This window comes from Arachis ipaensis, chromosome B5, assembly GCF_059453495.1.
Source record: "Arachis ipaensis isolate K30076 ecotype BB chromosome B5, ASM5945349v1, whole genome shotgun sequence".
Taxonomy (NCBI): Eukaryota; Viridiplantae; Streptophyta; class Magnoliopsida; order Fabales; family Fabaceae; genus Arachis; species Arachis ipaensis.
The window spans coordinates 24,899,908-24,917,956 of NC_142440.1; the positions used below are offsets into that span (position 1 = coordinate 24,899,908).

The window sequence follows — 18,049 nt, forward strand, 5'->3', positions numbered from 1 at the left end:
TCTTCATTCATGATGGAAAACACTTGTGATTTTTTTTTTTTTTTTAATTTTCAAAAGGGTATTGTTTTGATGTTGGTTATATGTGTCACCCTCGTCAATTGTAATATAAATGCTTTTGAGATGCTAAAATAGAAGTTGGTTTCATCTTTGGGTGGTGTCTGCTTTTCAATTTGATCTTATTGAAGTAACCATTTAGAATGTGGATTCTTTTGTGCCTCCTATTGGAGTTTGGATGTTTCATGTTTGCTTGTCAAAGATAAACAACTTCAACTTCATGGTTATATTATGAAAATAAGGAGATTTTGAGAATAATATGGATGTGGATTTTCATGTAAAACACTTCCATTATCGATAAATTAACATTCTAACCAATATCATAATTTATAAGATAACTATGATATCAATCTCTCCTAGTAACATAACTATGCATGAATTAAACTACTATAGGAAACAGGTTGGTATTTGATAATATCTACACAGTTATATGAATAGAAGATAAGTTGCATTAAACCCCTTTTATGAAAAACACTACACTGTTATATGAATATATGAATAGAAGATAAGTTGCAACATGAAGAGGAGCAAAGCAGCCAGATTATCATAAAAATAACATCTCATAAGTAATTAACACAAACTGCGCCTCATATATCCCCCTTAAAACAGTTCGGAGAAGGAAGATCCAAAATAATAGACGTGATTAAGACGACCGAAATGTGCATGCGCAGCCGATTCCATACAACTTTTTCTAACTGGGATCAGACTTGTCAAGAGCTGGAACCAAATGCAACATCAAGTACAAAACAGGCGAAGTTAGAAAATTGGCATGAATAGAAGAAACAAATAACAATCACACTATAGAGGGAGACGCATTACTGTTGTAATTCAGGAGCTTCTCGATGAGGTCAACATGCGTCATAAGCATACGCCTACAACAATAACGAACCAGCCCCAAAGCATCAAGCGCATCTCTGCAATCCATCATGTTAAGACAGCCATGTTAGACCTAACTGATTCCATTGAAGATAAGAGTAGTAATGCAATGGTATCGGCACCTAGTGATTGTATCCCTAACAGGATTCAGCAGTTAAGGAAAACTGAAAAAGCAATACCATATTACACATAATGAACACAGACAAATGCATGTTGAATTGAAAAGGTTAACATAATGTACAACAATCAAATAACTTCTGAATAGACCATAATTAAACAGGATTTATTTACTACCCATGCTAAATCAAGTGGTTCTAGTCTTCTAGCAAAATACTACAATTTATGGTGCTGCCAACTCATTCATTATATAAGTTTGAGAACTACAACCTGGAACCATTGACTACTCATACTACCATTTTGCTAGGCATGTTAGATCGAAACAAGTGAAACAACCATTCATCCGTTCAAGTCACCGCAAAAAAGAAATAAAATAAAATCAATCATTCTATCTAGCTCAGCTCAGCATATGCAAGTATGTAAGCCCACATTCAAATTTTAGGCCATAAACCCTAACCGAAGAAGAAAGAGGGGAAACTGACCCTTCAGAGTAATCTGACTGGAGAAGGTCCAAATAGGCATCCCATTTGTTTCCGATGACCTATAAACAAAAAATTGAGCACGAATTAACCAAAAGAAAGCTCAAAACTTTATGAAAAGTAGTGGGTTGAAATGCAAGGAAGAAGAGAAAATGACCTTTCCGCAGGTGAAGCAACGGACTGGGATAATCATCTTGCTCCTTCCTCTGAACACTCTGGAAGCTTCTCTAAGAGGAATGCGGTGATGGAACCGCGACTCTGAGAGAAAGAGCGTGGGTTCTCTTTCTTCTCTTTCAAACCGATCTGATTTCAACTCATTCATACGGTTTTTAGTCGGTTCTTTAAAGAGAAGAGAAATACTAGGGCCAGCAACTTTTGTGATTTGTAGTAATCAAATAGTCATTAATGATGGTTTTAATGGTGTGAGATTGGTGTAAGATTTTATTTAATGGCTCACTTTTCTTTGCTGGTTACATGACCAGAATTTAACAAAGTTGCTGGCCCTCTAAACTTTTCAATCCTTTAAATTTGTACTTTTTTTTGGATTAATTAATCCAAAATTAAAGTTTCCAGAGATTTAATTGTTATTTTTTTCGTAGAAAGTCAATAATATTTAAAATTATAGACTAATAATATTTTATTAAACTGTTACATTAAAAAAATTAGATTAAAAAATTGATAAAAAAATAATAAACACTGAATAAAACATAGAAAAAGTCTAGAGGGCCAGCAATTTTATTAAAATTTAGCCAGCACTTAACTATTAAAAGTAAAATGAATAATCCTCCACCTCCACCATTGGATATAATCTTCCACCGTTAAACACACTTATGATGGCTAATTGATGATTATATATCACAATTTCTATTGGTCCCTAACACTTCTCTAAAACATATAGTATGTAGAGCGTAGACTGTAGTTTCTAGAAAACAAAAATTACAAAGTTTCTAAAAAATAAAATATTGGACTTGATAAATTTCTGAAAAAGTTGCACAGTTTATTCTTTGTTAGGGGTGAATAAACACACTATTACAATTCTACTTATTTGTCAATTTCTTTTTTTCTGTAGAGATCAATAAATCTAGAGTAAATATCTTTTTCGGTTTCTAACTATTTGTTTGATAGACTTTTCACTTTCTAAAAAATCTAAACATTCAAATCGGTCCCTATTTACTTTAATATATGTACGTTCCAATTCTTGGTTAGGAACTGAAAATGGCATTTATTCAAAGTAGATAGGAATTGGAAATCTGGAATGTATATATATCAAAATAAATAGAAATCAATTTTAATGTTTAGATTTCTTAAAAAGTAGGAAGTCTATCGGATAAATGATTAGAGACCGAAAAGGACATTTATTCATAAATTTATCATAAAAATCTTTCAGTGACTTAACATTTTCTTCTTAAAAACTTATAAGTTCGTCAAAAAAAATTTCAAAGTTTAGGGTATTTGTATTTTTCAGATGAAATAAAATTATGCTTTAAATAAGTTTTAAAATTCTATGTAATACTTTATTTTTTGGTTTTGGTATAGATTTTTTTTAAAATCAAATGGATAATGGTAGATTTGATAGACAAATTATTCCCTAATTTACATATTGTCTAGATCGGATTGGTGTATTTAAATTGTTTTATAATGGACTAACTTAGCTATTCTATTCTTTGGTTTTGCCCTTTAATATATGTTGATATTATCCTATATATTCTCGGTTTCGTGCTGTTCCACCGTCTTCAAAACCATAATTTTGAAAGGAAACCTATCCAAAATAACCGAAATCGAAGAACAAAACCGAATGGAATAACCGTAAAGAGGAGCTGATCGGTTCAATTTGATTTTTTATTATGGATTTTAGAACCGAAGTCAATACATGTTAGCTAAACCTAAAATGCCATCGGTTTTATCCGACATTAGTGTATGTAGCCGTGCATGAGAAATATTTATTTTTTATTTATATTTTAAATATTTTTAATAAAAAAATATTTTTGAATATATTTAATTTTAAATTAAGTTAAATTTTTTATTTTTTATTTAGATAAATACTAAGCAAAAGTATATAATAAAAAAATTATAAAATAATTAAATTAATTAAAAAAATTAATTATTCTATTACTATCTATAATTTCACTGAATTTGTAATTATATTTTTATATTTTTTTAATTAGATTTCTATAATATTTTTAATTTTCTAATTAGATTCTTTTCATATTAAAAATATTAAAATTAACAAAATATTTTTTTCAAAAACATGTAATCAAAGATCTAATTAGATTTTTAATTATGGACACTTTTAATTTGCAGAAAAATATTTCATTAACTCTAATATTTGTTATACTGGCAAGAACATATTTACAAATTAAAAATAATGTAGGGACTCAATTGAAAGAAAAATATATATAAGAACCTAATTAAAATTTGGTAAAATTATAAGGACCAATAGAGTAATTAAATCTTAAAGAAAAAAGCGCAATATGCAATAAATTAATGTCTTAATTTCTATGAGAAAATGTGCGTAAATATTTTTTTTGTAAACAACCAAAATTTTAGTTTGTGTCTCTAATATTGATCATTGAACATCCACATGTTTTTTCTCGTATTCTAATTTTAAGTTTCCAAACTTTATCTTTAAATGTTACCTTTGAGATTCTTAATAAGATTATACCCACAAAAAAAATTAAGATAAAATAAAATGATAACATAATATAGGTAAAAAATATAAAAAAAATCATATTTAATAATATATTGATGAACTCAATATTAAAATAGAATTTAATAGCCATAATAATGGTTAAAAAAGATATAAGTCTCAAATAAAAAAATTTGCAATCAACTAATATACTAAAGGACATATATATATAGTGTAGGATTGATTTATTTTAAATTAAAAATAAAATATTCAATTAATATTAAATTAATTTGATTATTGATATTCAGAACAAATTATTCTAGTTATACGTGATTGATTTGTAAAATAAAAAATTTATTATATTTTTTATTTAATAATTTTTTTTATTTATATATACTTATATATTAATTGTTTAATTAATAATTTTCATATTTTTAAAATATATTTATTTTATTTAAATAATTTTAAATATTTTTTATTTATGTATAAGTATATATAATATATTAGATATAGATAAATATATTTAAGTCATATATATTAATTATTTTTTATTATAATTATATATTAAATATATATAATTATTTTTAGCTTATAATTTATAATTTTTTATTCTTTATTATTAATATTATTGTACGTGTAATTTTTATAAATTATAGCAATTTTTATTAATCAAGGTAATCTTTCTAAATCATTATTAAAGACAATAAGTTTATATGCTAATTGATTATGTCTAATAAAAAAATTAGATTAATTAATTATTATTTTAAAAGTATATAATAAAACAAATAATTTTAATTATGCATATTAATGAATAATTTAATTAATACATAATAATTTATTTTTAATAATTTATTCATGCAAATAGTGGTATAACAGGAATAATAATAATAATTATGGATCATATTATGATTACGTAAAATAATGTTAGTTATAATTGTACATTCAGTTAATAATAATAATAATAATAATAATAATAATAATAATAATAATAATAATAATAATAATAATAATAATAATAATCTATCATGCACGGACACGGGACACGACACGACACGACACGAGACACGTCGACATGCACATTTTAAAATTTTATAAGATATGGGGATACACATACATATAAAATATAAAGTATTTTTTTAGATAAATCGTAATGATATTTTAATATTTTATTGATATTAAAATATAAATTAATTTTTAATAATTTTTAGTGTCTTATTTTAATTATATCAAGTATTTAAAATATTTTTTTATTTTAATAAATAATAATATATACTATATCTAAATTTATTTCAAGAATATATTTTAAGAATAAGATTGGACACGCTGACACGTGATGGTATTTAGGTGTGTCCAAGTGTGTCCCGAGAAAATTTTTTATTTTTTATTAAGACACGATTGGACACAACAAACACGCGTGTCGGACGAGTGTGGTGAGTATCATATCCGAAATGTGTCCGACACGCGAACAGAACAATTCAGCGAAGTGTCCGTGCTTCATAGATAATAATAATAATAATAATAATAGGATTTTTAAAATTAAAAAAAAAACAATTTTAATTAATGTTAAATTCATTTGATATATATTAATTATAGCTATTAACTTATTTTTTATACTTATGATTATATCTTTATATATCTAAATATATATTATTGGATAACAAAATTTTACTTCGATAATCCTATTCATCATTATAGGTTAATAAATTTTTTAGTGTAAGTAAAGTAGATTCCTTGGATATAATTATTTTATTTAAATAATTCTTAATATTTCTTTAGTTATGTATACATATATATTAATTATATGTAAAAAAAATTAAGTCACATATCATTATATATTTTTTTATTATGATTATTTTTTTGTATTATGATTATTTTTGAGTTTACAATTATTCAATAATATTTTTATTTTTTATTTTTAATATCATCATATGCTTAAATTTGTGTAATCTTCATAAAACACGCACGGTAATCTTTATTAATAACAGTTATTTTCATATATATATATCATTATTAAAAACACGACTTATATGCTAATTAAATATATCTAATAAAAAAATTAGACTAATTAATTATCACTTTGTATAATAAAATAAATAATTTTAATTATGTATAATTAGTGAATAATCTAATTAATATACGATATTTTTTTTAATAATACATTCATGTAAATAGTAATATAATAAAAATAATAATAATTATGAAAAGTATTATAATTATGTAAAGTATTATCAATTATAATTGTGTATTCATTTACTAGTAACAATTATTGGATTGATCTACTTTAAAATAAAAAATAAATTTTTAATTAATTTTAAATTAATTTGATATATATTAATTATAGTCATTAATTATTATTATTAAATTAGTTTTTTATACCCATAATTATTTTCTTATATATCTAAATATATATTATTCGACGATTAAATTTTAACCCAATGATATTATTAATTATACGTTAATAAAATTTTGTCCCAACTAAATATATCATACTGGACTATTAAAATTTTTAACCTTACAGTAAATTTTAATCCAACTATTAACTATTTTATATAACGTCAATAAAATGTTTTAGTACAACTAATAGTATTATATAGAATTTAGTTTTTGTCTGAATAATAATCTAAAACTATTATTTATTATTACCAAATTTTTTAACTTAACTATTTTATTTATTTCTTAGTTATACTGGAAGCCAATAAAAATAAAAATAAATTTAAAGATAAAAAATTCATATTAAAAAATTTAAAAATAACATAACCAAAAATAACAGTCGTAATATATAAATTGGGGTAACAATTATAATTTCTTTAAAATTAATCTAATTAATTATTAATATTAGAATTAAACTATTTAAATAATATTTAAGTCATTTTAGACTTTAGACGTATATAAATTAGAGTCATTTTTGTAATGACAACCAACTAAAATAATATCATTTGTAAGACCCAGAACTATTATAAAACTAAATATGAGTAGATCCAACTATTCTTTAATAAAATGGAATTTACTGTCTTTTTGTTCAACTCTTACATCCATGTAATTGGAAGCTAAATCAATAAATACACCTCGAAGTGGTATTTGATATATAGATGTGGTGCAATGTAAATCATTGCGACAAAGGACAATCAAACTATAATATTAGACGAAAAGAATAAATTTGAATAAAAACTATAATCTAATTATCAAAAGAATAATAAAATGGCAACATAAAAAAATATCATAAAAATGATAATTTGTACTTTAAAATAATCAATTTCAATAAAAAATGAATAATATATTTAATTTTTATTCTATAAAGTAGTTAAAAAAAAATAATAAATTAAAAAATTAAACAAAATATTTTAACTCTTAAATATAAACTCATAAATTACAAAAGAAATATATATATATATATATATATATATATATATATATATATATATATATATATATATATATCTTTTAGTAACACAAAATTAATTATAAAAATTAATTATTAATTGATATCAATATCAATTTGATACTAATAAGATACACATATGTATAATAGAGAATATTAACAAAGCTATTAATATTAATATTATATTTATGGATAATTATATATTTGATTAAAAATTATATTATAATGATTGACAATTAATATAATTAGAATGATTGAAATTATTAATGATTAGTAATTAGTATAATTGTGTGTTAAATGTTAATTTTTATATAATTATAAAAAAATAATTTTCTAAAATAAAAGAGAGATGTATATATTTAGTGATGAATCTAACAAATTTTGACTGTAGAAACAAAATATAAAAAATATTATGTGTACACTAAAAATTAGTCACAAAATTAATAACAATATATTTGTTATATTTAATATTTATTTTATATTTCAACACGTGAATAATTTGGTGTTGATTTTTTTTTACACTTAACAAAGTTCACAAACTATAAACATAATACGATAATAACTTTTATAATTATATTTTGTTATTGTAAAATTTGATTAGTCTTTAAATTATTTAACCAACAAATTAAAAATATTAAAATAATAATTTAAATAATAACATATAATTTAAATTTCTATTCTCTAACTAAATTTCATATTTTAAAAAGATTGATTAATCTTTTTATTGTCAGTACAATCAAATATCATTTTTTTTTATAAATGCCAACTCTTTATGATATTTATAGTTAAATTTTTTTTTAACTAATACAATTACTACAAATAAAATTAAAGCTAATTTCAAAAGAAGAAATACCAATGAATAAACAATATTCTTTCGAGTTTCAATAGATTTTATAATAATTTAATTTAATGGAGTCAAATTTAATTATTTAGTAGAGACAAATAAATATTATTTTTATATACTACTTACAAATTTTTCAAATTATAGTGGGAGCACTTGCCTCCACAACTTTCTTAATAAATCCCTCTCTCTTAATATAGTAACACCAGAATGTGTGTCACATTAATATTTTTAGCGTTAGAATACTATCATTGTAAAATAATTTAATGATAACCGAAACCAAATAACAAAACCAAAATGTCTATTCAAAATTAAGAGATGATCGGTTCAATCTGATTTCTGGTTATGGGTTTTAGAACCGAAGTCTATATTCACATGCTAAAATACCATATGCAACATAACCGAAACCAAAGAACAAAACCGAAAAGAATATTCAAAATAAAGAGCTGATTGGTTCATTTGGTTTTTGGTTATGTATTTTAGAATCGAAGTCTATGCTCTACACTCTGTTATGCTAAAATTCCATTCGGTTTTAATTCAACATAACCGATACCGAAGAACAAAACCTAAAAGAGTATCCAAAATAAAGAGCTGATCGGTTCAATTTGATTTTGGTCATGGATTTTACAACCAAAGTTTAAAATACCATTTCGGTTTTAATTTTCTGCGTAGCATCCCACTCATTTACATAGCCGATAACAAAACCGGTTTTGATTCAGTTGGCAGCTCTTAAAACCGAATGGATGACATTTGGAATTGTGTATGAACCGATTGTTTTTTTCTTCGGTTGTATCTTTTAGTTGATATATATTTATATTTTTTATTTTAGACGAAAACAATATTTTATTTTTGTATAATAATATTATTAGTTTAATATAAAATGCAACCTTGCATGAAAGATTTTTTGGAATTTATTTTTGGACTTAAACCTTGTATATTTTTTTTATTTGTCATGAACGTCGTATAAAATTTAAAAAGTTCTTTTCTTATCCTATTTTTTTTATTAATATTGATCCGTGACCTTATAACTCGATCTTTATTGTGCATTATGAGTTATAACTCGGCGTCAACTATCATTCATTATTTGCTTATAATCGACACCTTCATTATCGACTTAATGACCATCATTTCTATCTTAATAACCAAACGGTCATAACATAAATATCATTCATCAATTTTATGCCTATAAAAGGCACCGATTTTTATATCTCAATAGACAACCCATGATAAATTCTATTTCATGTCTTACATTCTATATTCATAGAATTATTATAACACACAAAATATGATAACTTCTATTTCATGTCTTACATTCTATATTCATAGAATTATTCTTATACCTCTTAAACACTTACTGACTTGAGCGTCGGAGTGTCTTTTGCAAGTACCCACCTTTTATTCTCTATAACTCATCTTGACGGAGAGCTTACAAGTATTCACCGATGGACGAGCTATACAGCGGCCAAACTCAGCAAAAACAATTGGTGCCGTCTGTGGGGAGCGAGTAAAATACTTCCATCGTGCTCGTCGTCGCTGTTCCCGTGCTCGCTACTGTGTTCGTTGCTTCTCCAGCCATCACTTGTTGTCGTCGTTGCTCCAGTTCTCGCTGCCGTGTTCGCCGCGCCTCCCCGGTCGCCACTTCTATCATGACTGTTGCGCTGCTCCCGTGCTCTTCTGCGCCCTCCATTTCAATTAAGGGAGAATGTTTATTTTTTCATCAATCAATTTATGGTTCGGTATTTCTATTTTGGTCTAGCCTCTGTGATTCTCTTTGGTTCTGATTTGTTTTGTCAATTTTGTGCTTCTATTTGGTTCTAGATTTCTATTTTATTCTGTGCATCTCTTTGGTTTTGTTTTGTTTTGTTTTGTGCTTCTGAAATTAGGTATTGTTAGAGACTTCTTTCAGAATTTTTTACTGACTGATATGAGAAGATTAGAAAGACACAGAAGAAAGACAAGAGGAAAAAAAATTGGATTGATTGTTAATGTGTTTTTTAGCATATATAATAAGAAACTATTTGTTTCATTGAACTTTTCGTTCATATCTCCTAAGTCGTAATAGAGGCATGTTCATATTATTATTTGTATACTAGTATTATATAATAATTTATATTTTGTTGTATACTAAATTCAGCTGGTGCTGTGTTGAATTCTGCAATTACAAATCCTTTCTTTGGATTTCTAAGTACTTAGATCTTTTCTTTATTATTTTAGTGATTATCATTCAAAATTAAAAATATTAAAAAAATTAAGTATCTTTTAATATTGTCAAAAATGAACTTATATGTTTGTCAAGTATTGAATATTTTAGTAAACAATAATAGCTGGGAATGAACTCAGCTTACTTTGTTGATATAACATCGTTGTTCATATTATTGTTTATCTTGAATTGGATGGAGAACTGAATAAATAGCAATAAAAAACTTACACAAATGTTTATTGTTTATCTTAAATTATTGTAGGATTGCGAGAGATGAGCTTAGAGAGTGTTCAAAATAATTTTGAAGAAAGTGTTGATAAGCCTTTATAAAAATTTGTAACAAAGAAATATAAAATTGAAGGTAGTGAAAATCTTGAATTTTAATGTAAATTTTGCAAGGTTTTATTTAGTGGTTCTTATATTAGAGTAAGAATACATTTATTGAAGATTTCAGGAAAAGAAATTAGATTTTGTGCAAAATTTACATCAACAAAGCTTGAAGAACTTAAAAAACTTGATAGTGAAAGTATATTATTGCATGAAAGTAAAAAGGCTAAGTCAATTCATCTTCCACCCTTATCTAATGCAAGTGAACTTGATTCAAGAAAAAGAAGAGCTACTGGACTTTTAGAGAAAGCTTTTAATGTGAATGCAAGGGAGACTCTAGATTTACATATTGCTAGAATATTTTTTTCATCTGGATTACCTTTTTATCTAGCCAAAAATTTGTATTTTGTCAAAATTTTTTCTTATGCTGCTAATTATTATATTAATGGTTATATTCCTCTTGGATATAATAAATTGAGGACAACTTTACATGAAAAAGAGAAGCAATATGTGGAGAGAATGTTAGAACCTACTAAGAATTCGTGGAGTGAAAAGGGAGTGAGTATTGTAAGTGACGGATAGAGTGATCCCCAAAAGAGGCCTATTCTTAATTTTATAGCTGTAATTGAAAGTGGACCTATGTTTTTGAAAGTTGTAGATTGTTCAAATTAGATCAAAGACAAGGATTATGTTGCAAAACAAATAAGAGATGTGATAAGAGAAGTCGGTCTCCTAAATGTAGTGCAGATTGGGACTGATAATGCGCCGGTTTGTAAAGCGGCTGGTTTATTAATTAAAGCTGAATTTTCATCTGTTTATTGGACTCCTTGTGTTATTCATACTCTCAACCTTGCTTTAAAGGATATTTGTGCAGCTAAGAATACAGAGAAGAATAATTTTGTTTATCAAGAATGCTCATGGATTACTCAAATTGCTGAAAATACTTCTTTTATAAAAAAATTCATTGTTAATCATCATATGAGGTTATCTATTTTCAATGAATTTAATACATTGAAGTTGCTTAATGTTGCTCCTATTCGATTTTCTTCTACTATTGTGATGTTCAAAAGATTTAGGTTGTTAAAGTAAGGCCTCAAAGAGATGGTTATAAGTGAGAAATGGTCTTCATACAAGGAAGATAATATTGGCAAAGCTGAGTTTGTTACAGAAAATATTTTGAGTAAAAATTGGTGGCAAAAAATTGATTATATTCTTGCTTTCACAAATCCTATTTATGATGTTTTAAGAAGTACAGACATGGATGCACCTACTCTTCATTTGGTCCATGAGATGTGGGATTCAATGATGAAGAAAGGAAAAGTGCTATATATCTCTATGAAAGAAAAAATGAACAAGAGTCATCGTCCTTCTACAATGTTGTGCACTCAATATTGGTTCAAAGCTGGACAAAAAGCAGCACACCTCTTCATTGTTTAGCACATTCATTGAATCCAAGGTAACTTTTTACGTTTATTGTTTATAACTTTTATTTATAAGTGAAGATAATTGAATTATTATTAATTTCTGCTTAACTACTAATTATATAGGTGTTATAGTCACCAATGGTTAAGAGAAGATCCTACACGAGTTTCTCCTCATCAAGATATTGAGATCACTAATTAGAGAGTTAAATGCTTGAAGAGGTATTTTCCTAATGAAGAAGAGAGGAGAAAGGTAAACATTGAATTTACAAGCTTTTCTGATGGTAGAGGTGTCTTTGATGATTATGACTCTTTGAATGATAGAGGCATAGTTGATGCAAAATCTTGGTGGCTAATTCATGGTGGTAAAGCAAAATTTCTTCAACCAATTGCTCTTAGGATACTAGGGCAACCATCTTCATCTTCTTGTTGTGAAAGGAATTGGAGCACATATTTTTTATCCATTCCCTAAAAAGAAACAAGTTGAAGCCTAAACGTGCAGAAAATTTAGTATTTGTCCACACTAATCTTTGTCTTCTTTCAAGAAAAATTTCACGATACAATAAAGGAGAAACTATGATGTGGGATATTGTTGGAGATGTTTTTTCACCAATTGATGAAGAAAATGGTGTTCTTGAAGTTGCTCACCTTTCTCTTGATGAAGCGTAGTTGGAAAGAGTGACTTTTTCTAATGATGAAGATATCAACTATATATGATGGAGAAATAATATGACTTTAGATAACTTTTTTTTGTGTACATGTGATGTACAAAATTCTTACTATCTCTATTAAGACATAGGAGTTTAGGATTTTAACTTTTGAATACTTATACACTTCAGTAAGAAATGCATATTATATGGTTGTTTTTGAAAATATCTCTATTAATACATATCTCTATTTAATGAATATATTATATTATTATATTATTAATATATGCGTGTCTCCGTATTAGACAACTTTTTAGAATTCGCGTGTCGTGTCGTGTCCCGTGTCCGTGTCCGTGTCTATGCTTTATAGTATGCAACACTTCCAAAAGTTATACACAACTGATACTCCATATGAAAAGCTTGAATCTCCTGGCCTCTTCCCTAACCTTACAGATGAGGAAAAAACAAAGCTTGGCAAAATGGTAACGTCAGAGGAAATTACAGATGCCCTTTTCTCTATAGGGGTGTGGAAAGTATCGGGCCTTCTTACAATGTTTTACTAGAGCAATTGGCAGATTGTCAAGCCATTTGTGGAAAATTGGGTCAAGAATATCTTCAAGAATCATGCGAATATTAAGGAAGTTAACAATACCTTTATATCCTTGATTCCTAAACATCATAGCCCTGAAACTTTTAGCCAATTCCACCCTATCAGTCTTTGTAATGTTTCTTATAAGTTGGTCACAAAAATCGTTGCATTGCGATTAAAAGAAGTTATTCCAAAGCTCATCAGTCCTACTCAATGCAATTTCGTACCAGGAAGGCAAAGTGCAGATAATATCATTGTGGCTCAAGAGGCTATCCAATCTATGCGTCAAAAAAAGGGGAGTATTGGTTTCACGGTGATAAAAATTAATCTTGAGAAAGCCTTTGATCGTCTTAACTGACAATTCATCCAAGACACTCTTATCGAAGTAGGCCTGCCAGAATCTTTAATTGACCTGATTGTAAATTGTTTCTCCTTATCTGAAATGAAAATTTTTTGGAATAGGACCCACTCTGCATCTTTCTCTCCCTCTAGAGGTGTTCAACGTCATACCTCTTTATCATGTGCATCAAACGCTTATCCCAAATCATTTCTGTTGCAATTAAACACAAATCTTGAGGACCTATCAAATTGTCCAGAAAAGGCCGGCTCTTTCCCATCTTTGCTTCACATATGACATTGTTCTTGGTTCGTCTGAACACTAGGGAGGCCGAGCTTAAGCGCTTCCGAGCAGATTGCCAATGAAAGGGAAGAGCTTTACGTCGGCCGGAAGTCAAACACTGCGGCGGGAATACCTGCACAAGATACTCCGACGCTCAAGTCAGTAATGATTCTCAATGAGTGAGTTAAGAGTAAAGAGTAGAAGGATGAGAGTGATAGAACCTGATCGTAACCGAGGATATTGGCTCGGTTTTATAGAAGTTTATTTTTACCCGTTAGTGGATAAGTCCTAGTTTGTAGGTTGGTTATGATATTCTGTTTTGGTGCTATAAACTAGCTAGGCACGTTTCTTATTTTCGGTTAAGTGATGTTGTTTCAGTCCTGCTCTTCTGCCGAGCTTTTCGGACGGTTGATACGGGACCGAGCTTTAAGATTCACGTGCCGAGCTTATTGCGCAACCGAGGATAAGGGTGACGTATCATAGCCCCCAAGCTTGTCTTGGTACGGACAGGGCTAAGGCGAGCTTCTCAGACCAGGAGTGCTGAATCCTCGGTTGCTGACTTTGTTCTTGCATATGGTCCTCGTGGCCCCCAAGCTCGTCTTAGTGGGATGTGCTGGTATTGAAACGTTTTTTATAGCATTTAATGCTTACTCTGTTTCCGCGCCCTAATGAATGATTGATTTGATTGTGCTGCGCGTTCCAAGGAACCCCTGACCGTCTGATTTGCAGATTGCTGATCGTGGGTTTTTTGATGGTTTTGATTAAAGGGTAACGTTTCATATGTAACTTCTTCCCTTGCAATAAACCTGTTTGCCTTGGTTTCTCATTGTTTCCTTTTCTGTGTTGGTGATTTCTGCGATTTGGAGAGAATGAGCAAAAAAGGTGAGTGCTGATTTGCGTTCTTCTTCCTTCTTCCTGTCTCATTTTGGTTTTTGGTCTTTCCATGGGAGAAGAGAAGGTTGAGGCTGTTGGGAGTGATCCCTATAGTTGGGTTGATACTAAGGTTAGGGGTTATGTTTCTCAGTTTAGTGATAAGGAGTCTGTTGAAGTGCTGGGTTCTGATGTTTGGGTTAGGAGTGGTAGTAAGATTAAGATAGAGATACTGCCTTGTAATTCTGATGACCGCGTCTACCATTGTTGTAGTGACTGGGCTTTTTTCTATATGTATAGTTGCTTGTTTACTGAACTAGGAGTTAGGCTTCCCTTCACCGAGTTTGAATGTGGTGTTTTATACTGGTTAAATTGTGCCCCGAGTCAGCTTCATCCTAATTCATAGGGATTTGTCAGGGCGTTTGAGATTTTGATGGAATTCCTTGAGCAGCCGCCCTCTCTTCGGTTGTTCTTCTCCTTGTTTCAAGCTAAAGGGGTTAATCGAGGTCTTTGGGTTAATCTTAGTAGTTACCCCCTTCGTGCTATCTTCGGTCTTTACAAGTCTTCTTTTAAGGATTTTAAAACCATGTATGCTAAAGTGAGGAGTGTACCCGAGGAGTTTTCGTTCTATCTAAATGAGTTTCTTGTTGAGAAGTTCCCTCTATATTGGTGTTCCGAACCTGTGCAAGCCTTAGACGTGGATGATAGGTCGGTTGATGATCAACTGGTGATGGAGTTTCTGTTTGAGAAGTTGGGCCCAAAGGGATTACTATCTGTGTCCGAGTTGTTAAAATGGGATCTTGATAGAGAGGCGGTTCTGAGATATCTAGGTAAATTGGTTGTTTTTGCTTTGTTTGTTGTTTTGTCCTTGTTTGTTCTTATTCTGTTGGCCCTCTGTGCAGGTGACAAGGCGCCTACAATTACTACTGCTGGTTTGAAGTCGTTCTTTAATCAGCGGAAGAAAGCTGAAAAGGAGAGTTCGGCTACCAATGCTGACAAAGGTCTTGTGATTCAGCCCGAGCCTGCCCTTAAGTCTAAACGAAAGAGGGGTCTTGCGACAGAGAAGATCGCTGAGGCTTTCCTGAAGGAAGGAGAGTCTTCTATGGAGCTTCAGCGAGTGGAGTCTGCTTATGAGTCTCAGAAGAAACTACATGGGTATTCAGAGGATGTACATAGCCGGTCTTTATGGGGTAAGTTATATCCTTTTTCTGTTATGGCAGATGAACTCTGCTGCTTCCCGGACGATTTGAAGATGATTGAGGACATCGGGCACGTAGGAGTCAGCCGTTTCCTACAGGTAAGTGTTTGTGACTTCTATTTATATGTTATTGTTGTAATGCTGTTATTGTTGTGACGCTGTTATAATATGTCTTAGGTGATCGGTGCGCGCATCGTGGCTGTTGGTCGTGCTGAAGAGCTTGCTCTTGAGAAGGATAATAAGTCTGCTTTAGATGTTGCCAAGCTCTCCGCGGCTTTGGAGGAGAAAGAGAGGACCATCACAGAGCTTTTTTCTGATCTGTCTGAGGAGAAACGCCTTCGGCTTTCATCTGCAGAGGAGGTGAAGGCTTCTAAGGTTGAAAATGACCGCTTGGGGTCACGGATTAAGGAGTTGCAGGCCGAAGTCTATGAGGCTTTTGCACAAGGATTTGAACGCGCCACCTCTCAAGTGCGGGTATTATTTCCTGAGTCGGACGTGGATAAGCTTGATGCGACCAAGGTAGTTGTGGGTGGGGAGCTTGTGGAAGACGATGCTGCTGCTGTTGATGAAGGCGAGGGATCCAGTATTGGTGACAAAGTTGAATAGATTTTAAGTTTGTGAGCTTTGTATGTAGTGTCGTGGTTCTTTAGAACTTTCTTGTTTTGTCTTTTTGGGTGTTTCCCAAATATTGTTATCGGTGATTATATTTTGGTTTCCGAGCTTATAGCTCGGCTTAATGATGACATTTTATAAATATGATATTTTGGGTATGATTATCTATTGGAAACAATCGAATGTATGTATTGAAGATGATCGAAGCCCTTTCTTTTCTTTTGAACGAACTTGTTAAAATGAGAGCGGGTGCTCTAGTGTTGCAATTTGTGTTTTTTGCATGGAAGCGCTCAAGATTTGTTATGAGCGACTTGATGATAATTTGTATCTTTCCGAGTATAATGCTGATTATGCGCATTTTGAATTCCGAGTATGAAGCTCGGATTAGTTTGTTTATTAGAAAAATTTTGACTTATTTTTATGGTGGAAGTTTCCCGAGGAATATGCTCGGCTCGTGATGTTAGGTTTCCGAGGATAGTGCTCGGATAATTCAGAGCGTTTATTAACTGAAACATATGATAACTGTCAGGATGAGAACTATTTTAATTGCACAGTGAGTTGTATGGGTACAATGATTTGTTGCGTCCGGCCTCGTTAAAACCCTTCCCGAGTAAAACCCGTGTGTTTTGGGAAAAAACCTTCGGAGGGGAAAAAGAGTACCATCATTCGCTATTTTACAGACTATGTTATGACTGATATTTCCTTAGGGAGGAGATATTCCATGTTCCTGATAGCTGTTCTCCGCTGAGGGTTTCTAGTTTGTAAGCCCCCTTTCCGAGGTTTTGAATAACTCGGAAAGGGCCTTCCCAATTTGCCGCTAATTTGCCATGTGCTGGTGGTTTTCGAGCATCTTCTGTTCGTCTGAGTACGAGGTCTCCATTGTTGAAAGACCTGTGAACTACTCTTTTGTTGTGTCTTCGCTCTAGGTATCTTTTTCTGGCTCGCTGCTTTATGGCGGAAATGTCTCTGTCTTCTTCTACAAGGTCCAATTCGGCTGTCCGGGCTTGTTGATTATTTGGTTGGTTATAGAGCTTGGTCCTTAAGGTTGGGACGCTGACCTTTATTGGAATGAGCGCTTCTGCGCCGTATACCAATTTGAAGGGAGTTTCCCCTGTGGCAGATTGAATGCTGGTGTTGTAACTCCATAGAATTTCTGGAATGAGGCCGGCCCACTCTCCTTTAGCTTCGCCGAGC

General features: G+C 30.0%; 2 protein-coding genes and 1 pseudogene across 2 annotated transcripts; 2 read left to right on the forward strand and 1 right to left on the reverse strand.

The window, feature by feature from the left end:
* Positions 1–514: 514 nt before the first annotated feature.
* LOC107641782 (DNA-directed RNA polymerase subunit 10-like protein) lies at positions 515–1,848 on the reverse strand. The gene is made up of 4 exons (XM_016345241.3): positions 1,684–1,848; positions 1,530–1,588; positions 874–968; positions 515–771 (listed from the first exon to the last, which is right to left on the reverse strand). The coding sequence occupies exons 1-4, from the start codon at positions 1,846–1,848 to the stop codon at positions 746–748; spliced, it is 345 nt and encodes a 114-aa protein (XP_016200727.1). The 3' UTR covers positions 515–745.
* Positions 1,849–9,111: 7,263 nt separating this feature from the next.
* LOC148563633 (uncharacterized) lies at positions 9,112–13,037 on the forward strand (annotated as a pseudogene).
* A 3,110-nt stretch (positions 13,038–16,147) lies between these two features.
* Positions 16,148–16,849, forward strand: LOC148563634 (uncharacterized). Its single transcript, XM_088487694.1, has 2 exons — positions 16,148–16,342; positions 16,421–16,849. Exons 1-2 carry the CDS (start codon positions 16,148–16,150, stop codon positions 16,847–16,849), a joined length of 624 nt encoding a protein of 207 aa, XP_088343820.1.
* Positions 16,850–18,049: the final 1,200 nt, after the last annotated feature.